General features: G+C 33.9%; 1 protein-coding gene across 2 annotated transcripts in view; it reads right to left on the reverse strand.

The window, feature by feature from the left end:
- LOC148949328 (kinesin-like protein KIF20A) overlaps nucleotides 1–26,121 on the reverse strand; it is a 176,682-nt gene that overhangs the window by 134,061 nt on the left and 16,500 nt on the right. For both annotated transcript variants that reach the window (XR_016142125.1, XM_089093364.1), the window contains exons 3-7: nucleotides 25,391–25,491; nucleotides 21,778–21,884; nucleotides 19,503–19,763; nucleotides 16,780–17,060; nucleotides 2,531–2,829 (exon numbers count right to left, since the gene is read on the reverse strand). Coding sequence is in view for 1 of the 2 variants with exons in the window: in XM_089093364.1 (XP_088949490.1) it covers nucleotides 2,531–2,829; nucleotides 16,780–17,060; nucleotides 19,503–19,763; nucleotides 21,778–21,884; nucleotides 25,391–25,491 (1,049 nt within the window). In the remaining variant the exon portion in view is untranslated. The remainder of the gene's footprint in view (nucleotides 1–2,530; nucleotides 2,830–16,779; nucleotides 17,061–19,502; nucleotides 19,764–21,777; nucleotides 21,885–25,390; nucleotides 25,492–26,121) is intronic.

Here is a 26,121-nt window from a genome sequence, read left to right on the forward strand (position 1 = left end):
ATCTGAGTCACTAGTATCACTATCAGTCGGTTCTACAGTGGCGTATACTACTATAACTGTTGCCCTGAACTTTCTAGTCATAAAATGAGCAATTAGTATTCTATTTTTAATACCTTCCCAGCCTAAACAAGACTTAGCAGCTTCCTTATTCATCATGAACCCTACTCCCTGGCTATGTACCCCATCCTTCCTGCCTGAGTAAACAAATTCTATTTCACCTAATTTCAGGCTTCCTACCCATGGGATATGAATTTCTGAAACTCCTTATCAATCCAGTTCGAATCGTCTGAATTCGTCAGTCAAAATGTCGATACGATACCTCATCTAAATACTTGAAAACTAATCTTAAACATATTCTACAGTCTATCGTGGTCTAGTACTAGCAATACTCAAATCAGTATTTAATTTAATAATTGCGTGGTTTAAGTTTTGTACAGTATCTATGTTTAAGTCACCCATTAGCAAATGTATTGTCATGCCAAAACAACCGGCTATATCTCAAGAAATTTAATAAAAAAAAGCAAGAAAGATATTTGCAAAGGCAGCAACCTTTGCAAATACAGCATATCCAACACGATTGGCTAATGCCTGTCTATATGTTATAAATTGTTGAACTTTACAATACATATTATATTGTAAATAAGAATTGTTGAAAGAAATTCGCCATAAGACGAGAACCCTAAAGCTAATATAAGCAAAATACGAAATTCCTTATTTTTCTAAAAAAGCTTATTATTCACGCGAGCTTTTTTTCAGGAGTAAAAAATAGTCGTAAAATATCGAAAGATACCTGTAAATACAAAAGCAACAGGCGTTTTTAAATGTTTGTTCTGGCTGTTCATTAGCAAATGCATGGTCATGCCGAAACGCTATTTCATAAATTAGATGCTAAGAGAGAAATTTATTTATCCAGTAATATTTGCAAAAGCGTTAAGGGGGGGAGGAGCCATGATTGGAAGAGTAAGGGTATAAGTACCTCATGCCTCAATGGCTAGCTTAAACAACTTCGTAAATTTAAAAATAAATAGGACTCAGTGAATAAGGTAGGGGAGAAAGAAAGAAATATATCCCAGACTAGACCTCACTCCCTTTGATTTACTCAGCTCTTTGCATACCTTTATCTGCCTCCTATCAACCTATATCCATTTTAATTTGTCTCTTTTTAAGTTATTTTCTTTTTCTTGTCCCAGTCCTGAGTTCCCTCGTTACTTATTTCTTAATCATATTGCAAATATCAGAAGGAATTCCTTCCCTTGAATATAGCATTGCTTAAGGAGTTCATACTTCGACAGTTATTTGCTTTGGCTTGGTTCATTTTAATACAGTTGTATGCAAAATCGTTATACTCAAATTTTAGTTTTTTTTTTATTATTTGATATAACAATATGAGAACTACTTCCTTTTTTTAGGTTCTAGAAACATAATGATATATTTTTTCTTCACTAAGGTAAATTTAATGGGTAGATATATCTAAGAGTTGGATAAAAATATCTAACAAAGTGGGTAAAAATATTTAAAATATTACTTTCACTGATTATGGGCAATTAAACATGAAGATTAGGTCGTTTTGGCTGGATAATTCTGGAAGAGTTATTACTTATTAACGACTGTCTAATATTCTTAAGTCATCAATGACTATTACATGACAACAAATTTATCATTGTGTCATTAATAAGTCATTACTTCGTCAATGGTTGTCTAAGACTTACAATTTAAGCAATTACGAATGAATGACTTGCGTATTAATGACTCTGGAATTCAAAATGACAGCAAGTCACAATGAAAAAGAATTCCTGATACAAATAAAAAATTGAGCCAAGAGACCTTATTATAAGCTTGAATTAAGTGTATTTGAACTTACTATTCAGGAACATGGCCGCCTTCAGCTGCTCAGTGGATATTTTGTTATGATAAACTATCGCTTTCCGAACAAACCTTCTTCAATATTCTAAAGAAAGTAATTAAGGTTAAGGAATAAAATTTCGGATATTTTTCGGAATTGATATTTTCTGAAATTGATATTTGAACTGATGTCAGAAAGTTTCATTCAATCAGCTGTAGTAATTTCGCTAAAATATTTAGATATTTGTTTTAAAACCGTTTGCAAAATTGTTTAAACGTATTTTTTAAAACCATTTTTACAAAGTCCTCACAAAAAATATTTAGAAATTCGTTACATTATTTCATAAAAATATTTGATTTTGTAAAATTAGAAAATTGTTCGATAACAAGAATCTTTTACCGCAGTTTTTGCCAGATTTTTCTTGGTTTGGCAATCATGTAAGGGTATCCCCTCATTCAAGCGCATTTTTAATGTAGTATTAAGAAAAACAGTGTCTCTTTCCCTTTTATATTATTCTTTTTAATTATAGAAGTTTCGACTATTTTACAATTATATTCATCTCCCTAATGATAAATATATAATAAAAAGACAGGAAATAAAAAGAGAGTAAGCTTAACGAAAAGATGGGAAAGCTTAATAAAACGAGGAGATATATGATAAAAAAAGGAGAAGGCTTTTGAAACTCACCTTATTCTCAGGGGCTTTTTAATTTTGGCTTTTGCATTATATCTCAAAGCCTCCATTACATGGTGCAAAGTATCTAATGACAAATTTATCATGCACGCTTCCTGCAGACTTTCTCCTTTTAATTGTGCTTTGGCTGTTCTTTCAGCTCCGGCCAGTTCACAAAATGCAATTTGACTAATTTTGTCAACACTGCCATCTTTGGTTGATTGGCGAACGACACGTATTTGGAATATAGAATGCGATCGGGAGCTGCTGCGGTTTAGATTTGTAGAAGCATAACGCAAGTTTTTTCTCCCCACCTGAAAATTTGTGAAAAAGGGGATTTACGACAAGACAAATTCTTGTTCTCAAAATGGCCCTCACTTACAAACATTGCCAAGCTTGGATTTAGCGTCAAAAAAAAAGTAATAAAAGGCTGCGAGAAAATGTACTAATCTAGATAGATAAAAATAATAAATGCCAGACAAAAATATCAAAATGTCAAACTCGAAACAAAAAAATATCAAATGCAATCAAAAAGTGCTGATGTTTAGATTTGTACAGAGTGCATTATACATTTTTATCCCACATCTAAAAATTGTGATAAAGGAGATTTGGGACAAGATAAATTTTTGTTCTCAAAATGACTTTAACTTACAAACATTGCCAAACTTGTATTTAGTGTCGAAAAGATTAAATTAATAAAAAAGCTGCAAGAACATACACTAATCTAGATATACAAGAACAAAAATGCCAGTCCAAAACATCAAAATGTAAAACTCGAAACATAAAAATATCCAATATTAAATATGACCTATCAAGATATTATTATCATTATTATTATTCATTTATTGCCCGTCAAAAAAAGGTACAAAAGGTACAGTAGACGGAGTAATCACTAAAAAAAACAAAAACAAAAAAAAAAGAAGAAGAAGGACAAAAACACGCATTGAAAATTCAAATACATGACAAAAAAAAACTCTTCATTACATTAATACGAACAATGATGCTAACGAAAGGATGATAAAAGTTTCTTTTAAAACGGGAGAGGGATTTATTAATACTAATATTTTTATTATTATCAATATTCATTTAATACCCGTAAAAAAAAGGTACATATACGGAATAATCACTAAAATGACAAAAAAAATATAGAGATAAAAAAAAATCATTACATGGATTATATTAATACAAAAAAAAAATTAATACAAAAATACAAAAAAAAAATGCATTAATACAAAAAAAATATTGTGAACAAATTGGTTACCATGGATGATTAAACTTGATTTGAAAACGGGATAGAGATTTATTAATGCCAATATTAGGGTCAGATAGCTTATACAAATGAAAATTTTTACGGTTTCTTGTCCAAAGGGTCAAATGTAGAAGATATTTAGCAAATCTGAAGAAGATTGATCGTTGGTGCTTTTTATCTGTAACTGTAAAGAATTTCCAGAAAGGAGCAATGTAAAGCAGATGTGGAAGGGCTGTGGCATTGTAAATGGATGCTAGAAGGTAACGGTTGAAACGTAGTTTGCTTTTTACGATTACAGCGTAAAAAATACTAATTTTACGCTCAACGTGAGAAATCAGCAAACGACGTGTGTGGCCTATAGATGAGCCAATTGGAAGGCCCAGGTACGTAATATGGTCTGCAGGTTTAACAAAAGAACCGTCCATATTTAGATGAGAAGTAGAGGGATTTCGACAGTTGAAAAGGATAACTTCGGATTTCTCAGGATTAAAAGACAGACCAATTTTTGAATATTCATCTTTGAGGATTTTGAAATTCTGCTCAATGAGCTGGATCGTACGGCTGAGATTCAAGATTTCATCAGCATAACAAATAAGAGACATATCGATTCTCCCAAGAATGCATGAAGGAAGACACTTTGCCTGAGCTTCCAGGACACTATTATTGAACAGGGTTGGGGAAGTGACAGCTCCCTGTCTAGTCCCTTTCTTAACGGGGATGGGGTACTGAGGATTCACAAGCATATTCAAGGCATTCGAAGAGTTTGGCCTCACACGAGAATTAATGCAATTACATTGGGATTGATGAAGAGCCGATTGCAGGGGAAAACGGGATGGAAGTTTTAAACGCACTCTTAGATTCCTATATAAATCCCTGAGAACACGGACAACTGATGGGTTTACGCCTCGCTTTGCCATATAGCATGGACGAAAGAATTAAGGAACTTTCTCTCGAAGATTCATTGTCGGCGAGGGCAGTAAAAACTGCTGAAGGAGCATGAAAACAGCCAAGATTAGCCTAAAAACCGAACTGATATGGGGGGACGTAACATTTCTGTCTTAACTCATCAAGAAAAAGAAGCTCGAAAAGTCTGCATATCGTGGTAGAGACGGTGATAGGACGGAAAGAGGAACATTGCAACTCAGATTTCCCTTTTTTGGGAATCAGAGTCAGATCACCAATGCAGAACGGTGACGGAACAATACCTGTAACAAATATCATTTGCATGAGAAGGCAAAGGTGACGCACCAATAGATAACTTCCATTAATGATGTGTAGAGTGCTCACCTTATCTATCAAACAAGACGCTTTCTTTTTAAGTTGGGATATAGCTTTTATAACAGCGTCAGAAGCAACAACAAAATCAAGATCAGGAGATTCATCAATGAATTTGCAGAGCTCGTCACAAAATTGTGACTAAAACAGGATCAGGCTCAGAAAATTCATTTGAAAAATGGGATATCTACTCGGACAAAGGAATGTCATTCGGGTCTAGCAAATTGGAGGAGATAGTACAAGGTAATATCTTCCATAGTAGATCAGGTGAATTCCTGACCTTCTCGGAATAAAGTCTATGCATTTTAGATCGGTGAAGCGCAAGTTCCTTGGCAAAACATTTTTTTGACACTTTTCTCAGTTCATTGACTATTCCTTGATTACCTGACCGACCGGGAACTTGGGTGCCAACACGTCTTTTTTTAAGAGGAACTGCCCTTTTTTTAGCACACAAAAGCGCATGGCAGATTTCTGCGGAGTAGATATTAAGAGTTAATCTAACCTAATCAATGTCTTTGTTAGAAGACTTCTGCAGAAGATGAAACGGAACCTGGATCTTGTTAAAGATGCTATATGAACTTTCGATAAACTGAGATGTGTCAATTTTATTCCAATCGCGAAAAGTATACCACTTGTGCCGGTGAACAGTATGAGCCTGTAACACTGGAATCTTAGAAGCTTCTCGGTTAAAACTAGAAGTAATAGGAAGGTGTAATTTTAAGAAAGCGAACGCAATCAGGAAGTGCTACTGCTTTGATTTGTATTGAGCACATTATAAATTTTTATTTCCATCCGAAAATTGGGAGAAAGGAGGTTTCAGACAAGATAAATTTTTGTTCTCAAAATGACGATCAATTGCAAAAATTGCCAAACTGGCGTTTAACGTCAAAAAATTAAAGGAATAAAAAAATTTTAAGGAATAAAAAAGCTAAGATGTGCTAATCTAGATAGATATTAAATATAAAAAACAGGTTTTTTTAACTAAGAGTAAGAAGCGACATAAAAACTTAAAACGAGCTGAAATTATTCCGTATATGAAAGGGGCTGTCCTCTCCTCAACGCCTCGCTCTTTACGCAAAATTTTTTTATCGTTTTAGAAAATAAAGTTGTGAGAAGGTGTCAAACTTTAGCGTAAAGAGCGAGGCGTTGAGGAGGAACAGCCCCTTTCATATACGGAATAATTTCTGTTCGTTTTAATTTTTAATGGCGCTCCTTACTTTCAGTTAAAAAAACTTGTTTTTTTTTGTATTTTGAACGTTTTTGAATTAATGCAGCTTTGATTTTGGCTCACCGTAAATGAATAATTAAAACGGAATTTGCATATTAATTTTACTTTTTTTGGCTAAATACTTTCTCAAAATTTTGTTCTGACATAACTTATGAATTAACTTACGTAACGAACTTTTACATTCGTATATTTTTACTACGTATATTAGGGGGTTCACCCCCTATTCAATACCTCGCTCTTTATGATAAAGTCCAAATTTTGTTTCAATTCTTTAAGAATGACCCCCTTAATCACAAAGGTCGTTAATTAGAATAAATCGCTCTGACGATAGTACACAAAAAACTTTAGCGTCAAGAGTGAGGTAGTGACTAGGGGGCGAACCCAATCATATACGTAATGATCGGCGTTTGTTTTAAATTTTGATGTTGCTCCTTACTTTCAGTTGATAAAATTGTTTTTTTACTATTTATTCTGATCGTTTTTTAAATAGTGCTGGGAAATCTGGCACCCCTTCATAGCAGCGTCCCTTCTCCAATGAAAACTTCCTCCTTGGAAAGATCCTCCTACTTAACCCCTCACCTCCCATCTAAAGAAAAAATCCCTCCTGAAAACTTCTGTACACCCCCCAATAACTAATTACTATATGTATACATTGGGCCAAGTTCATAACTTGTAGACCTTCCCCCGGGGACTCTGGGGGATTAAGTTATCCTCAAAGACATAGTTATTGTGTTTTTCAACCATGCTAAACAAAATGGCTATCTCAAAATTTTGATCGGGTGACTGGGAAAAAAAGAGCGTTGGAGGGGGCCTAGTTGCCCTCCATTCTTTTGTCACTTAAAAAATGCACTAGGACTTTTAATTTCCGTTCGAATGAGTCCACCCGCGATATTCTAGGACCACATGTTCGATATGATCACCCCATGGAAGAAAAAAAGCAAAAACAAAAAAAAACAAAGACACGCATCAGTGATCTTTCTTCTGGCAAAAAAAATAAAAAATTCAATTTTTACACATAGGAGCTTCAAACTTCTATAGTAGGGTTCTCTGACACGCTGAATCTGATGATGAGATTTTCATTAAACCACTAGGACTTTTAGGGGGTGTTTTCCCCTTTTTTCGAAAATAAGGCAAATTTTCTCAGCCGCGTAATTTTGATGAGTAAAACTAAACTTGCTGAAACTTATATATTTTAAATCAGCATAAAATTTGATTCTTTTGATGTATCTATTGGTATCAAAATTTCAATTTTTTTTAGAGTTTGTTACAATTGAGCTGAGTCACTCCTTACTTACAGCTTGTTACCACGAACTGTTTGAAAAAACAATAAATGCCAGTCAAAATATCGAAAGGTCAAACTCAAAACATGAAAATGTCGAACATTGAATATGAACCATCAATATATCGAATTTTGAACATCGAATACGATCAGGAACTGTTGCTGTTTAGATTTGTATAGGACACATCATAAATTTCTATCCATCCCCATCTGAAAATTAAATAAAGGTCGAATGGAACATATTTTAATATCGAACTTTAAACACCAAATGCGCTCGAGAACTGCAGCTGTTTAGATTTGCAACGACGTATTGCAAAATTTTTATTCCCTCTTGAGAATTTTGAAAAAGTGGGCTTCAGATATAATGGAGTTTTTTTTTTCAAGACGACCGTCACTTGAGAATATATATCTTTAAAACAAGAGAAATAAATAAAAACAATAACGGTAGGTCAAAAAATTCAGGTCAATTTAAGATGCAAAATATGTATATAGAAAAACGTATCAAACACAATAAGGGAGCTCCCTGAACAATAACAACTATATAAAGAGCCTGTAGAAAGGCGCCGGAAAAAAAATTCAGGGGGGCAGACGCAAAAATACTGGTGGTGGTTGGGTGACAGCTCAAGTGGTTTAGGGCACCAAATTACGACTTTACCCCGAAGAGGACGAATTTGCAATCAATTGAAAATCTTGAGAAGCTCATTGATTTATAAAGTATCAATAACCATATTTTAGGCTTCCCAGTTGCAAAAGAAGTAATGCCACGCGGTGGCAGCACTGGATTTAACAAGTTGATTCACTTTATTTGTAATGAAATTAGGCTACGCTTGGTAATCTATAATTGCTTTATCAGCTATAATGAGAGAGGGGCGAGTCATTGTTTAGGTTGGGGTAGGGTAGATTCTTACAAAAGCTCTTTCTAATGAACAAACTGCTTACTCTTCAAGAGGCTTCAGATAGATGTCCAAAGAGATAGGGGGGGGGGAGAGAGACGGAATTAATTAAGAAGGAATGTTGTAAGTTATGCCCTGGGGGAGTATATGGTTCTTATTGAAGGGATACTCGTAAAAAATTCAGAGATGGCTCATTTGATTGGAAATTAAAAGATCTAGTTAAGGTTTTTAGAGTCAAAAGAGATTGGAGGACAACTAGCCCTCCCCACGCTCCTATTCTCCCAAATACCTCCTCCACGCCCTAAATGCATCAGAAAAAAAATTTTGAGATAGAAATTTTGTTAAAAATGGTTCATAAGTTCTGATAAACTCCGGTGTCGACACATCCCCCCAGGGCTCGGGGTAGGCATTCTAAGTTATGTCCTGGGGACATATATGGTTATTAAGGAAGGGATGCTCGTATAAAATTCCTAGAGGGCTCATTTGATTGGAAATCGAAAGTTGTAATTCATTTTTTAAGAGTCAAAAGTGATTGGAGGGCAGCTAGCCTCCCCCCCCCCCACGCCATTTATTTTTTTCCCAGAGGCACTTCATAGAGAAGGGGTCGTCGTATTAACTTCAAAGGGGGCTCATTTGATTGGAAACCGAGAGTTCTAGTGCCCTTTTTAAAAGTCAAAAGAGATCAGAGGGCAACTGGCCCCCCAAGCCCGTTTTCCCCAAATATATCTGATAAAAAAGTTGAGGTAGCCACTTTGTTAAAAATAGTTCGAAGATCATATAACAAAAACTCCTTTACGTATGGTCATTTCGTTATAAATAGCTCAAAGATCAGATAGGAAAAACTCCTGTGTCAACATTCCCCCCAGGGCCGGGCAGGCGTTGTAAGTATTGCTCCGGGAGCATATATGGTTCTTATGGAAGGTATGCTCGTATAAACTTCAGAGAAGGTTCATTTGAATGGAAATTAAAAGTTGTAGTTCATTTTCTCAGAGTGAAAAAAGATCAGAGGGCAACTAGCCCCTCCCGCCCTCCACGCCTTTGGGTATATCGGATGGATAAACCCATCCGATAAAAATTTCAGGTGACTATTTTGTTACAAATAGTTCAACCATCAGATATAAAAACTCCAGGGTCGGCAAAAGCCCCCAGGGCCCAAGGATAGGCGTTGTAAGTTATACTCTGGGGATATATATGGTTTTTATAGAAGGGATACTCGTATAAACTTCAGATAGGACTCACTTGATTGAAAATAGTAAGTTCTAGTTCACTTTTAAAGAGTCAGAAGAGACCGAAGCTTAATCTAGTCCCCCACTCCCTTTTTCCCCTAACCCATCCGACAAAAATTTTGAGATAGCAATTTTGCTAAAAATAGTTCAAAAATCAGATAATAAAAACTCCGAGGTTGACACAAACCCATTTTTACATTGATATTGTTACTTTGTCATCATTTTTTATGCTTAGATGAATATTTGATTTTTTTTAAGTTTGGTTTGGAAATAAGGAATTTTTAAAAAATTAAATGTTTTCAAAATCAAAAACGAACAAAATTAATTAAAAAAAATTTCCAAAAATAATTTTTTCAAAGAAAGTAAAGGCCATTTTAAACTTAAGCTCAGCAGATACAAATACCTTTTAAAATTAAAACTCAAAACGACCAGAAATTACTATTAAAGAATAAATGAAACCCAAAACGAACAGAAATTAAATAAACAGTCATAGCAAAATCATGCAACAAATAATAAAATAAATGAATAAATAGATCTCAAAGCGAGTAATGCTTAGATTGAATATGGATATCAAGCATAAAACAAAAGTATTTTCCTATTGAAGCATAAATGAAACTTAAAACGAACAGAAAATAAATAAACAATCAATACGAACAAACATACAATAGATATTAATGTATTAATAAATATATCTTAAAATGAGTGAAACTTAAATTTAATATGCAAATCAAGCTTGAAACGAACAAAAATCACCACAAACAAGAGTTTGGGCATGACCTCCTCTCATTGTAAAAGTCTAAAACCTACTGCTTCATGGGCGCTCTACTGAAAACTATATGCGTCTTGAACAGTCTTGGAAAGTATAAACAACATCAAACTGAATATTTGATGTATAATGATATTAATTGTTGAAAGATCCATCAGTTCAAAAATTTATTTCACTGTAATTGTATTTTTATTTTCAATACTGTAAGAACTAGAAAAAAAAAATATTTGTAATATAATCCATTTTCAGTTAAGCGCCAATGACGCAGAAGGCTTTTAGTTTTTATTTACAGTTAGGAAAGGAGGCAGTATCCAAACACTCGTTTGTAGGGAAACTATATTCGTCTTTAACAACTTTAAAAACAGCTAATAAATTAAACTGAACATATGATGTATAATAATATTAATTGCTGAAAGCTCATCAGTTCAAAATGTTACTATAATTTTAATGTTTATCTTCAATATTACGTACAACAGAAAATATTTTTCATAAAATTGGTTTTCAGTAAAGCGCCAATGACGTAGTAGGTTTTAAACTTTTACAGTGAGAGAAGGAGGTCATACCAAAACTCTTGTTTATGGTGATTTTTGTTCCTTTCAAGCTTAAGTTGCATATTCAAGATAATTTTCACTCGTTTTAAGAGGAGGGCATGACCTCCTCTCACTGTAAAAGTCTAAAACTTACTGCTTCATGGGCGCTTTACTGAAAACTATATGCGTCTTGAACAGTCTTGGAAAGTATAAACAACATCAAACTGAATATTTTATGTATAATGATATTAATTGTTGAAAGATCTATCAGTTCAAAAATTTATTTCACTGTAATTGTATTTTTATTTTCAATACTGTAAGAACTGAAAAAAAAAATATTTGTAATATAATCCGTTTTCAGTAAAGCGCCAATGACGCAGAAGGCTTTTGGTTTTTATTTACAGTTAGGAAAGGAGGCAGCATCCAAACACTCGTTTGTAGGGAAATTATATTCGTCTTTAACAACTTTAAAAACAGCTAATAAATTAAACTGAATATTTGATGTATAATAATATTAATTGCTGAAAGCTCATCAGTTCAAAATGTTACTATAACTTTAATGTTTATCTTCAATATTACGTACAACAGAAAATATTTGTCATAAAATTGGTTTTCAGTAAAGCGCCAATGACGTATTAGGTTTTAGACTTTTACAGTGAGAGAAGGAGGTCATACCAAAACTCTTGTTTATGGTGATTTTTGTTCGTTTCAACCTTGATTTGCATATTCAAGTTAATTTTCACTCGTTTTAAGATTTATTTATTAATTTATGCTAATATCTATTGTATGTTTGTTCGCATTGATAGTTTATTTAATTTCTGTTCGTATTAAGTTTCATTTATGCTTCAATATCAATTTTTTTTTTCGTTTTAAGCTTGATATCCATATTCAATCTAACCATTACTTGCTTTGAGATCTATTTTTTCATTTATTTTATTACTTGTTGTATGTTTTTGCTATGATTGTTTATTTAATTTCCGTTCGTTTTTGGTTTCATTTATTCTTTAATAGTAATTTCTGGTCGTTTTGTGTTTGAATTTTAAAAGTTATTTGTATCCGCTCAGCTTAAGTTTAAAATGGCCTTTACATTTATTTGAAAAACATATTTTTCGGAAAGTTTTTTTTAACTAATTTTTTTATAGGAAAAAAAGCCAAGACATATAGTCCGAGTAATTGAAAGGCAAAAATGTTTAAATGGCATGGGTAAATGATGGGACTAAGTGTGACTCTCTTATTTGAAAAGTTATCGTGTGTTAGTTTTTGGAAAGCATGCTTGCCTAGAGTCTCAAGCAGGTTGACCAAGAATTTAATATTGATATAGGACCATTATATTGCCTGAAATGAGAGAAGGCACGCACACCTATGGTCTTAGGAAGACTGACCAAGAATTTAATATTGATATAGGACCATCATATTGCCTGAAATGAGAGACAAACAAGGCACGCCCGCCTATGGTCTTAGGCAGGCTGACCAAGAATTTAGAATTGGCACAGGATCATTAATTTGCTTGGAATAACAAGCAAACAATCGTTTAAAGTTGCTCCTTACTTTAGTTTAAAAACTTTTTCTATTTGTTTAATAGAATCTCATGAAACTGTAAAGCTTTATGAATACGATCATCTTGATAATGCAGAAAAAACCATGAATATTTCAATGATCTCTGTTTGGATTTTGATGGCCAATCAAACAGTTCGTGGTAAGGAACTGTAAGTAAGGAGCGACCCGGCTGAATAGTAACCAAAACTCTAAAAAACAAAATTTTGATACCAGTAGATGCATCAAAAATTATTTGCTTACTATGCTGATTCTAAATACATATGTTTAATTAAGTTTAGTCTTACCCATCAAAAGCTACGAGCCTGAGAAAATTTGTCTGATTTTCGAAAAAAGGGAGAAAGACCTCCTTGAAGTCATAGAATTTTAATGAAAATCACACCATCAGATTTAGCCTATCAAAGAATCCTACTGCAGAGGTTTCAAGTTCATATCTGTGATAGTCTGGAATTTTGTGATTTTGCCAGAAGAAAAATCACGGATGCGTGTGTATTTTTTAGTTGTTTTTTCCCCAGGGGTGGTCATATCAACCCAGTGGGCCTAGAAGGTCGAGAGAGGGCTCATCCTAACGAAAATGAAAAGCTCTAGTGCCCTTTTTAAGTTATCGAAAAAATTGAAGGGTAACTAGGCCCCATCAAACGCCACTTTTTCCCAAAATCGTGTGATCAAACTTTTGAGATAGCTTTTTTGTTCAGTATAGTTGAAATGCCCAATAACTATGTCTTTGGAGATAAAATGACCCCCTACAGCCCGCCGGGGAAAGATTTTTAAGTTATAAAATTTGCTCATTGTTTTATTTGAAATTGGGATGTATGCATAATTTTTCAGGTGGGGAGGAGAGGACGAGTTTTCTGCTGGGAATGATTTTCAATGGAGATGGAAGTTACCAGGGGGGTGAACTTTTCAGGAAAAATTTTACATTGGGCGTAGTTTCCAGAATTTCAATACGAAATTTTTCTTTGCCGATTCAATTTTACGCCTGGAGATGTTAAGGGTAATTGTCCGGGGTAAATTTGTGCCAGGATTGAATTGTCCAGAGGATATTTCTAGGGGCAGGGGGATTTCTCCGTGGAGGTGGAGCCAGGTATTTTGGCATTATTTAAAGAATGTTCAGAAATTAAAATTTGTTTTTAAGTTTTTCAACTGAAAGTAAGGAGCAACATTAAAACATAAAAAGAACAGAAATTATTACGTATAGGACGAGGGTTGCCCCCTCATCAATACCTTGCTCTTTACGCTTAAACTTAAATTTTGTCCCAATTCTTTAAAAACGGCTCCTGAAAAAACAAAAGTCGTTGAATTAGAGCAAGAGGTTGTAAGTTATGCCCTGGGGGCATATAAGGTTTATATAGAAAGTTGTTGCATAAATCATAGGCAGCACGATCGCGCTGCCTAAGTAATGAACGGGGACACTAGTGAACGAGACAAGAAACGGGGACTAAGTAAAGAGGAGGATACTCCCCCACATTCCTCAGGGCAAGGGTTTTAAGTTATATTCTGGGGGCATATAAGAACGATATTGGCACAATGTATTATTTATTAATTTTTTTCCTTTAGAGCAGGGCACTTCGTATCGAAGAAGTTGTCGTAGGAACTTCGAAAAACACTCATTCAATTGAAAATTGGAGTCGCTTGTGCCCTTTTTAATAGTCGAAAGTGATTGGTACTTGTCTAACACCCCTTCCATGCACACCATTTCCCGATTAGGGCAAGCCCTTAGGGCAAGGGTTGAATGTTATGCCCTGGGGGCACATAACTTTTTTATAGAAGGCATTTTTATATAACGTGTTGTCGTTAAAACTTCAAGAAGGCCTCATTCGATTGGAAATTGAAATGGCTAGTGCCCTTTTTAATAGTCGAAAGCGATTGGAAAGCAACTAACACCCCTTCCACGCCCACCATTTCCCCAAACACATCTAATAAAGATTTTGAGATAGCCATTTTGTTCCACGCAGTTCAAAGTTCACTAAATTATACCTTTGATCAGGACACTCCCCCCAGAGTCTTCAGGGCGAGGGTTATAAGTTATGCCCTGGGGTCATATAAGGTTTTAATTGAAATCTTTGTCGTAGAAACTTGAAAAAGGGCTCATTCAATTGGAAACTCAAAGTGCTAGAGCCCTTTTTAATAGTCGAAAGTGATTTGAAGGCAACTAACCCCCCTCTAAAAAAATATAAATATTTTTACTTTTATAACTTTAATAAATCAAATAATGTTGACATTTTGATTACTAAATATCAGTAAATGTATATTAAACTGATAATGCACATTCATTGTATTTTTTCAGTAAAGTGCAAATATTGTTCTGGCCTTGAGAAGCCATATGGGTTTTGCGCCCAACTTATATTAATTTCTGCTCGTTTTGAGTTTGACTCGGTTATATATTGTAATTTCTGTTCGTTTTGGGTTTCATTTATTTATCGATGCTGATTTGTGGTAGTTTCATGCTTGGTAGATTATTTGATTTTAGTTTTGCTCATTTTTTGTTTAATGGAGTTCTTTACTTTTCTTTGAAAAACTTATTTTGTGGAAAAAGTTTTTTTAATTAATAATAAAAAAAAGAAGGAAGTAAGAATCAAACTCACTCAAAAACTCTTCGACAGTCTTTCAAATTCTTTTATTTATAAATTTTATATACTCCTCAATTTTGGGGGATATAAATACATAAATAATATAATGACAAACTAAAATAATATAAAAAAATGCGCAGGGGCAAGAATTCTTTGAAAAACTGATTACCCAATTTTCCCTAATTATCTTTATGGATGGCTATGTACATATGGTTGTCTATGCATGGTTAACTATGCATATTTGTGTATGCTATATACGTGTACGTTATATTGTGTATGTTATAAACATGTACGTTGTATATGTGTATGGTTGTCTATGTTTGTCAATGGTTGTCTGTGTCTATCTATGGTTCTATGTTTGTCTATTAACTAAAAAAAAAACAAGTTTTTTTTAACTGAGAGTAAGGAGCGATATTAAAACTTAAAACGAACAGAAATTATTAAGTATATGAAAGGGGCTGTCCCCTCCTCAACGCTTCGCTCTTAACGCTAAAGTTTTCTATTCTTTTAAAAAATAAAGTTGTGAGACAGAGTCAAACTTTAGCGTAAAGAGCGGTTACTATTGAGCAGTGTCACTCCTTACTTACAGTTCGCTACCACGAACTGTTTGATTAAATATCATTTAGGAGCAATGGTAGGGGAGGGGAATAGCCCAACTATGACAGTAGTGATTACTATTTTTGAAAAGAATCCTGAATGGAGAATCAAAACTATATGCTTTTGTTTCAAAGTGTACTGTATTTAAAGCAACATTAAGACGGTCATGCTGTAAAGAGAAACAGAAATGTAGGTACCTTTTTACCTCATTTTTTTTATCTTTTGAGTCTTTTTCCTTTCCTTCTAAAAGGGACTTTAATAGGAACTAAAGTGGATTAAAAAACGCAAAAAAATAAACCCAATCAGCCAAAACTTCCTTTCATATGATTTTCAGACTTTTTTTTTACCCCTCCTTCCCCTAGTTTCTAGAAAATTCTTCTTTTTCTACTTGTATTTTATATATTCTTTTATTTCATCTTTTGACATTGCCTTATTTATTTCTGTGGCCTTTTTTCAATTGGGAACTTTATTCTCTTTGTTATTCATACTTGATGTAGAACACATATTTGTCTTATTGTTGGGGTCAAGAGAGCAGCAACCTACATATTTTTATGGCCACCTAGTTCCCATATTGTAAAAGCAATTGACCCACAGCTTGTAATAAACCAGAGGTCCATTGCCTATTATTGTACTACATTAGTCCGTATATATACCAAGTTTAATTTAGGCATTTTTTAGTCTTGTTTCATATCAGTTATAATGAAGACGTTCTGTTTTATTTTTGTGAATCACAGTCACAGTTTTACGTAACTCTGATACTGGAGCATGTATACTCCTGGACTTTGTAAATAAACCATTCTTGTACAACCACTGACCTTGTGTCATTGTCAAATGAATGGTTATTATATTGTGAGCACCATTTAATGAACAAAGCCCTCACAAGCAACTCTCACAATTTTCCTGGAAATTACTATACACTATTATTACTATATATTATTGTAATAATAATTTTTGTAATAAGCTAAACTAATAGTAGATGACAATAAAAGTGGTGGCGGTTCTGTCCTTTCTTGCGCGCGGGGCAATGTCTTGATTAGACCCAAAAGGCAATGTCAGGCTTTAAGATGGTACATTTTGTGCAATAGATCGTATCTTACCTGAATAACCTGGAACGCCTCATCAGCGCTGCGTACGAGTATTTCTTGCACATTTTTGATGAAGAAACATCCTTTCCCTTCTTCTGCCAGTTTCAGTGGGGCTGTGACCACTTTTTCTTGTTTATCTTTCTTCATTGCCAATACATCGTAAATCTGATCATTGTAGATCTCAACAACTGAAATCCAAACTGTAGATGTCCAATCGGTTTGTACGGCTACACTTTGGAGAGTCCATGGATCTTTGGAGTTGCTGGGGATTTGGCGCTTAGCTATTAACGGGACTAGAAAGGAAAACAATTTTGTTACTTATTGAAATTGTGAAAAACAAAATCTCTGTAATAAATCCACGGGATTCTAGGGAATTTGGTGTTTAGTTATTAACTGGAATAGAGAGAAAAAATGGTTTTCTATTAGTCAGGTTGAGAATAGGAAACTGATCTTTAAACGAGGGAATCTGAAATTGAATACCCTTGATTTTAACAACATATCTCCAAACTGGATCATCCAATCGGTTTTTAACCGACTATTGACCCTTGATTTTAATAACATATCTCCAAAATGGAACATAAAATTGGTTTTTAACTGACCCTTGATTTTAATAACGTATCTCCAAACAGGGACATCCAATAGGTTTTTAACCGACTATTGACCCTTGATTTTAATAACATATCTCCAAACTGGAACATCGAATCGGTTTTTAACCGACTACTAACCGACTCATTTACATTACTCTCAAAAGGAAAACCCTTTTCCTAATTGAGCTTGAGAAGAGGAAAATTTCTAAGATATATCTATGGTACTCTGGGAGATTAGGTATTTAGCTATTAACGAAGATATAAAGGAAAACGATTTTGCTACTTAGGGCATTTGACAAAAGGATACTACTCTCCAAAAGAACAAACTTAAAATCAAATAACATTAAAAAAAAAGAACCATGGAATTATGGAACACGGAATGTGGGAAAAATATCTTTGTAATTCTGGAGAAGTTAGCGGTTGGCTATTAACAGAACTAGAGAAGATATCCCTTTCCCTATTTGAGAAGAGGAAAACCATAACACTCCGAGTGATATCCGAGGTACTCTAGGAGATTTTATTTTTGGGGTATAAACAGAACTAGAGAAGATGTCCCTTTCCCTATTTGAGAAGAGGAAAACCAAAAAAACTCTGAGAAATATCCGACGTAATCTAGGATATTTTATCTTTGGCTATTAACATAACTAGAGAAGACATCCCTTTTCCTACTAAAGAAGAGGAAAATCAGAAAAACCTCTGAGAAATATCCGAGATACTCTAGGAGATTTTATCTTTTACTATTAATGGTACTAAAAAAAAAAAAAAAAAAAAAAAAAAAAAAAAAAAAAAAAAAAATCGAATCTAAGATCTAGGTGACTAATTGACAAGTATTAGCTAAAAGCTAAAATTAAATTGATTAAGCAGTAAATTCCAGAATTATAGCTATAATTTTGGAATGACAGATTGATAAGTCTAACAGCTCTTATTAGAGCTTTTAACTATGAACTTCAATTTTTTACAACGAAATTATAGAAAATGTAGAAAATTATAGAAAATGTAGGCTATGGTCGGGTTTACCATCCAATTTTTTTTTCCATACCATCACAATGACAGAATCTACCATACCACGTTCTCTATACTTAGGGTGGGCGCAAAAAATTTATGTTGAAAAATGTGTCGGCTTTACTTTTCTAGGAGAAAGCCTGTAATATCGAGGTTTGAAATAACAAAAACAAATGAATACGCATTGTTAGTTTAGTTTAATATACATATGCTGATATTTATTTCATAAAATCTTAATAATTTTTTTATTTATTAAAGTTATAACGTCTGATATCACGTTTTTCTAGCTTATCTAATTGAAAGACGCTATTCAATAAAGAGGCGTTAATTGACAGTCTAATCAAGAAGATTCAAAGCACTGGAAAATCCAGGCCATGAAGGGTCTTTCAGATCTCTTGAATCCAAAAGAACTGCAAAGGCGGTGGAATACTGAACATATTGGAGGTAGTACAATACCAGATCTGGCCTGGTGAAAACACGGTTATGACTGTAAATAAGCGTAGATCAACTTAGAGCCTGGCGTCACTTTCGTCAGCGTTGCCACTTTGAATCATAAAGATAGATAAACAAAGTAATTAATGAAATCTGATAACACTTTCCGTCCGTAAAAAGTCCACCATTTACAATATATTGAAAACCAGAGACTAAAAATCGTTGAGTGCTATTGATCGTTATGTTCATTTGTGTATGTTGTTTGTGCTGTGCGAATATGGCTGTATGTTGTGTGAATATGGCTACTATGTGAATAAGTTGTTTGTTTTTTAACAAACATTTGTGTTTGTGTTGTTGTGTATATAGCCACTGGCTTTAAATTTGTAATGAATATTAGCTTCATCATTTTAGATATTCCCATTTTATACAGCCTAAATATTTATACACTATACACCATAATTTACACGCATAAAATGAAGCTCCACCATCCAATTAAAAGCTGAGATTCTTATCTTAATTTCAGTCCTTCAACAAAACCAATGCTACCACAAAACCTAGTTTGTTAGCTCACAATAAAAATATTAAAATGCGGGATACGTCCTTTTTGATTTGGTCAAAACAATGAGATGATTTGGTTTGGTCAAAACAATGAGATGATTTGGTTTGGTCAGAACAACGAGATTTAGTCAAAACAATTAGATGATTAAGACTTACACCGATCAAGAGTAACAGCATCGCTGTCTATTTCTGGCTCTTCCAATGGAGTCTCTTGGAAAACAATTGGTTGATCTTCCAACTTTCTCTTAACTCCTCTTTCATCAGCAGTTTTAGCATTAGCTTTTTCTTCTTTGACTGGGGCTTCATCTTCCACTGATTTCTCTTCTTTTGCCTCAGTTGTTTCAGGCTCCTGTTTGACAGTTTCGTCCAGTTCAGCCATTGTCTCATCTTTGCCGCCATAAACGGCAGTTGTGCTCTCTAAAATAGAAAATCGAATGAAACCATGAACACCTATATTTACAAGCTCCTAAAAGTATTTAGCTATTTGACGCCGAGACACAGGCTGACTCTTTCTTGACCCCCACTTCATCTCAAGTTTCTGCTGTCACTACCTCCCAAAATATTTATTAAGCATTTTGGTACTTGGGCATTATATGTTCAGTTACAAGGAAACCAGTCACGAAAAACCCATAATTGATGGGTTAATTCAAGACACCTCTAGAAAGTAATGGAATGCATAGCGCGGTTTTCATTGCGCATACGATATTTAAACTGTTGTTTTTTAAGGGTTTAGGGGATGGGGGGGGGGGGGGAGGTACCTAGGTTAGGTTACGTATTTATTATATGCAATGCTTTAGCGTCACTTAAAGTCACATAAGCTGCTGTCACACGATACAAGAATAGTTCTAAGATGATTCCTCCTTGGAAATCGGTAGAGCTACATGAGCACAACCACTGCTTTAATCTAGAAGTTGAAGAAGTCCTTTATGCCCGTAATGAGACCCGAAAACGAGAAAAAGAGACCTCAGACACTTCTTGCTACATTATTGCGACTGTGGTGGATCATTTCCATACCTTCATGGAAAAGCTGCACCATCTTATAGTTTTTATATATTATTATCGTAATTTTCACTAGTTTTTCGCTTACTTTTTTTGTCAAACTTGGCGACTTTATTACTGAAAAATAAATAAATGTAAATGGATGTTTTTCATTAAATATAGAATCCACGACTTCTTTTATTTGATTAAATTTCTTATTCAGTGGGGCACACAAAAAGAGCAGCAAAAATTTAATAGTGCAAAATAAAGCAAAAACTTTATTGTGTTTTTTTTTTATTGTGTTTTGTCACAATAAAAAGACTAACAAAGGCGAAGATTTTATCGTTGTTTGTTTGATTTTATTTATATATTACGAGAAGAAAGATTCCTCTTTTAATATCTAAAATTGACTGACATTCTAAATTTGGTATTAAATTGATTTGACATTCATAAGTGTTTATTCACTGCAATCAGTAATAAATGAGAGGTTTCATCCAGGCACCTTGCTGCTGGGTGACGTTTGTCATTCGACCACTGAAGTAGTCCACGACACTCACAATATACTATTGGGATTGCTCTCTTGAGTTTTTATTTCAGCCTATCAATTGTGGGTTTTCCTCATAATGTCTCTCCTTTAAGGAACCCCAGAGAATGTTATCTCTGGGAAACAGGGTGGGCATGCATTGTGGTCCTCACCGAGTTATTAATCGGTTAAATAGAAAGTATTTCCCGTTCACAATATACTCGCTTATCGTGTGACCAAACTAGTGGCATTAAGTCTCGTCGGCTTTAGTTTGCAGTTGAAGAGTCTGCGCTCTATAGGGGAATAGATAGTAATTACTGTGGAAAATTGGGCGCATAGGTTTCATGGAAATACTTGCTATGGCAGCTAACTGACGAATTTTTGGGACGATTGTGTAATCGGTCCTTGACGTCTTGAACACAAGCCGGTGTTCTTACTATGAATTTAGAGTCCCGATGGATTTTGTTATTGTGGAGCACACTTCCAGTCTTTCAAAACTTTCCATTTTTGTGCAATCCTATGGCAAAAGGGAATTTTCTTCCCAGAATATTCGGGTCGAAACTGCTTCTCAACAAGAATAGGTAACTTGTAAAATCTAGTTTCACAATCCTTATCCTTTTTGTCCATCAAAAATTCTCCAAGTGGTCCATTTTGGTGTCAGATAAAACTTACAAGTCTTTTTTGTATCTAACCGGGAAAAGAAGAAATTTTTTCTCTAAGAAATACTAGTCTTTAATTTTGTCCATCTTTTTACGCCCCACCATGTACACGTAAGTTTCCACTTAACCATTTCAAATAGTCAAGTTTCATCTTCATTATACTTGGAATTAAGATATCGTCAACGTGCTGTATGTTTCTATGAGCCTATGTTTCTTCTTTGATATTGAGAGCAAAATTAGAGTACTATTGATAATGAATTGTTAAACTCACCTGCTAACTGAGATCTCGATTTTGAATCTTCTATTGGCAAAAGTGACGAGAAGAAAGAGATCTCTTCCAAGGCTTCCAACTCCGTAAGTATTTTATAGCCATTATCCCTAAAAACACGAAAAAGTATATTTACGCCTCAGGTACGTCTTCCTAGAGGAGGACAGGACTCAGAAACGAGTACCCCTACCCTAAAGTCTTAAGCCACAGCCCATATTTTCTGAATAATTCAATTATTTTTTGAAGTTTATGATATCACCCGAAGGAAAACAGTTTTAACCTATTTGAAATCAGTTTTCGCTTCTGTGACATTAATCATTTCCAAATTGTCCTGATTTTAAGCTATGTTGTTTTTTTTTCTTTATTTACGAAACATAAATTCCTATGTAGGTCTGTCTGTCCTGTATGGACTACTGCATTGTTCATCTAATCACCAAGAAACTTCAAGAAGTTATTGAGTACATTCTGGCAGCAATTTCTGGTACAAAATTCCCCCTCCACATATGCCCTTTTAATTCTTTTCGCACAGACTCTAATTCGCACAATAATTCACACAGATCACTCAAAATAAATACTTGACATTTCGTTTTTGAAATTTTTTAGAATATTTTTAAATTCAAAAATACTACCATTATTTTACTTCCAGGGGGATCTTAGGAGCGAATATTCAGAGGACGGGGGAATTGCGCACAGGGAAGGACGGGCGTCGAGGAATCACGTGGGGATGGGGGATGTGTTATATTAAAATGAATGTGATTTGTATATCTTTTTTCCAAGTATTTGCATATGTAATCAAATTGAATTAATCAGGTAATTTACATAGATGTAGAGAAAAAGAAATCTACTAAGTCTATGATTAACTCCATTATGGAAAGCATGACGCTTTTATAAAAAACAGGAAAAAATCTATGTTCGCGTATCGATTCAGTGCATCATCGTATTTTTCGATTTATGGACTAGACTTCTCAATGGGGGGGGGGGGATTGCCAGATCGGAGAGTTCCACGGGGAAGAGGAATTTTCAGGGTGACGAGTCCCCCCCCGGGGGGGGTGAGTTAAGGATAAAATTTTCCAAGGTGGGTAATCTTCCACGGAGATGAGTTTTTCGTAGGGAATTTTCCAAATACTTTTAAACTAATAAATATTACTGTTGTTAATAAGCTGGGGGTGGATTTTCCGCGGGGAGAATGTGCCACTTCGGAATTTTCTGCGGGGGGATTTTCAGCGGAGAAGTTTCCCACATAGGTGAATTTCACGTGAAGAAATTTTCCTTTAATTTCCTTTCTATTGAGATTTCATCAACACGCGACGGGTCGCCTATAAAAATTCAAACACTGTCGATATGTTTATTCCTAAAGACGGAACCCTTCAAAGGGAGGCTACGCATTCTTGTGCTATTTGGTGCAATATGTATTCATTGGTGCCTTGTTCGTTTGGTATCATATGTACAAATTAGCTTGTTTTGTGCAGATGTGTTAACACTATTTTATTTTTATTTTTTTATTTGCATTGGCTACTACCAAAAACTCTTAAATGAAAATTTGAATTACTGATTTTTCCAGTTTTTAGAAATAAATATAGTTGTATGAGTTCCCAATTTATCAATTAAAAACAATCCGTTGGAAAATGTATCATACAAGTTTTCTGTGTCTAATGAAAATCCATTCACTATATAATTCAAATTACGGGAAAAATTACAATAACAACACTTTCCCCCTTAAAATTAAGGGGAAAATTCCTATTAAGGGAAATATTAAGGTGAGTTACGCTACAGCTTTGTAAGCTTTTCCCTGAAACTTTCACTCTAGTGTGAAGGTAAATTTACAACATCATTTATCATCGAACTGACATCTTATGCATACAAACAAAATAGTGGCAGCGATTAATGCTTTACTAAAACCAAATCACTGATAATTAAATTTTGTCATGTAAATTTTTCCACTCATGTTTCCAGTAATTTTAGTTTTAGACAAAAAACAAAAAAAATTTTTAAACCCAAACACAAAAAAGAACTTTTGCGGAAAAACACAAAGAACTTCAGTGAATATTTATTAGAGCATGTTTCATATTTATGAACTAAACAATGATAATAAAACTCTAACAATAAAAAAAACAATAAAAATACCAATTAATGACCTATTTTGCACTCAACTCAAATTTAATATTCGGCATCTTGATGATTTTGTCTCTAAAGATACCCCTTCTGTCCCCTTAATTTCCTCTCTTGAAGCCTTCAGGGATTCTTATTATCAGATATATTTTCGTAAAAGCAGGTTAAAAAAAGTTCAAAAATTTCAAAGAAATTCAATTCGTTATCATAAGATAACGCTATAATAGCAAAAATGAAAAAAATACATTTGTTACAAAAGGTATTTTTAACAAAAACCTTTTGAGGCAAAAAAAAGTTTATAAAACTCTACCCCACCTTTTTTTTAAACTCTACTTCCCTTTTTCAAAAAGTTAAGCTCCCAAGTCGCAAGGTTTGTCATCAGGGGTATCGTTTGGGGAAGGCAAGGGGTAGGGGGGCAGTTGCCCTCCCAATAATGTGGAACAAAAATTATCATATATTCTATACCGCTTGAATATTCGGATATGGGCCCCTCTGACCCCCCCCCCCCAAAAAAAAAGGTAGATTCGCCCCTGCTTGTCGTCCACTCAAACGAATGTTTAATGCTCTAAAAAATTCAGGTATCTCAAGCAATCACTTTTCTCGACTTTTCTTTAAAACAAAATCAAGGAATTATTCAGCTTAAAAACCAATTTTATTAATTTTCAAAATAATTCCTAGTTTATATGACCAAATCCATTAAATTTTATCCACGACTTTGAATGCTTTAGGTCAAGTTTAATTCCTATTTTTTGTGCGGGAATTCACAAACGATTCCATTAAAACTAACATTAAGGCGGTTAAAGTTATATTAAAAAATAAACTAAAATATATTAAATATAAATACTATTAAAATATATATTGTAGATATGACTAAAATATATTATTTAAAAAATGGTACTTGTATGATATACCCACTACCGCTCAAGTTGTTCATGCATTGACGCACTGTAAACCGGTTTCTTTCGCTAGTTTCTTTCACCTTAGCGTGAGAAAAGACAAAGCGAAGTGACATAATAGATATGAAATATATAGTTTGGGCTATATATTTGCATATTAAAGGGAACGGTAAAGTATTTGGACAGTGTGAAGTCAAAAAACAATTCTTACTTCATAATATGCAGAATAATTGTAGTTAACACATTTTACATTCAGACCCGCCGTACTTTACCCCCCCCCCCTAATATACAAATATATAACCCAAAGTTGTTTCTAAAGTATTATATTTTTATTATACTTAAGTATATTTTATTAGGATTAAACTAACTTCACTTCTTGAGTGGAAGTGGGTATATCATATACGTACCAAAAAAAATATTAAAATATATGAATTTAAACATACTAATATCATATTAAATTTATAATATAATACAGCCTTATAAACAATTTTGTAGAAGCTATATGAGCAGGTTAAAAACCGTATCCCATCCCTCTAGAAAATCCCATTGCTAAGAAGATCTAGGTTGTGTCGAGCAATAAGATGAGCGTTCTTCCTTCAGGACAACTTTACCTTTCTGGTTTTATATACTGTCCGGTACTCAAAGTTGGTTTCAGCGAGTTGAAAATAAGGTCAACTGATCGTGGAAGAATGCCAAGATCTCCGTTATTGCCCTGTAATAGACGTGGTATTAACTATACTAATTTAACAGTTACTCAACAAATTTACCACTTCAATCAGTGTAAGTAAAAAGTTCAAAGAAGTTGTATTTATGAAAATTACAGACAACAGAGTGCATACAGAATTTATTTTCTTATTTCCTTCCCTTACGTCACTTCCCTTTTTCAATTTAACAGCAACTTTTTATCGAGTTATCAGACAAGCTTAAAGAATAGAATTTTACTTTAAAAATTTCTATCACAGCATGGTTGCCAAATTTGAATTTTACGTCAAAAAAGCACAAGTAAAAGCATGCAAGTTTTTAAAATATACTTCGAATAATCACTCTAATTACTTTATTATTACTCTAATTACTAATTACTTGATTTATTTAATTTACTCTAATATACGTGCTTATACTATGCCTTGTTTGTCATGATTCTGGTCTATGATCCAATAGAAAGAATTCGTATTCCTATGCTTTTTATATTTGACTATTCAACAATCGATTAACTGATTCTGTTATACTTCTATCAACTATGACAAAGTGTAACTTAAAACAGTGGAAAAATATTAACTAATAGAAGTTGTTGCAAAAAGACAGCCCAAAAAGGGGGGGGGGAGGAGGAAATAAATTTTAGATC

This window comes from Artemia sp. Qi Xiang Cuo, chromosome 8 (assembly GCF_049724085.1).
Source record: "Artemia sp. Qi Xiang Cuo chromosome 8, ASM4972408v1, whole genome shotgun sequence".
In the NCBI taxonomy this organism is placed as follows: domain Eukaryota; kingdom Metazoa; phylum Arthropoda; class Branchiopoda; order Anostraca; family Artemiidae; genus Artemia; species Artemia sp. Qi Xiang Cuo.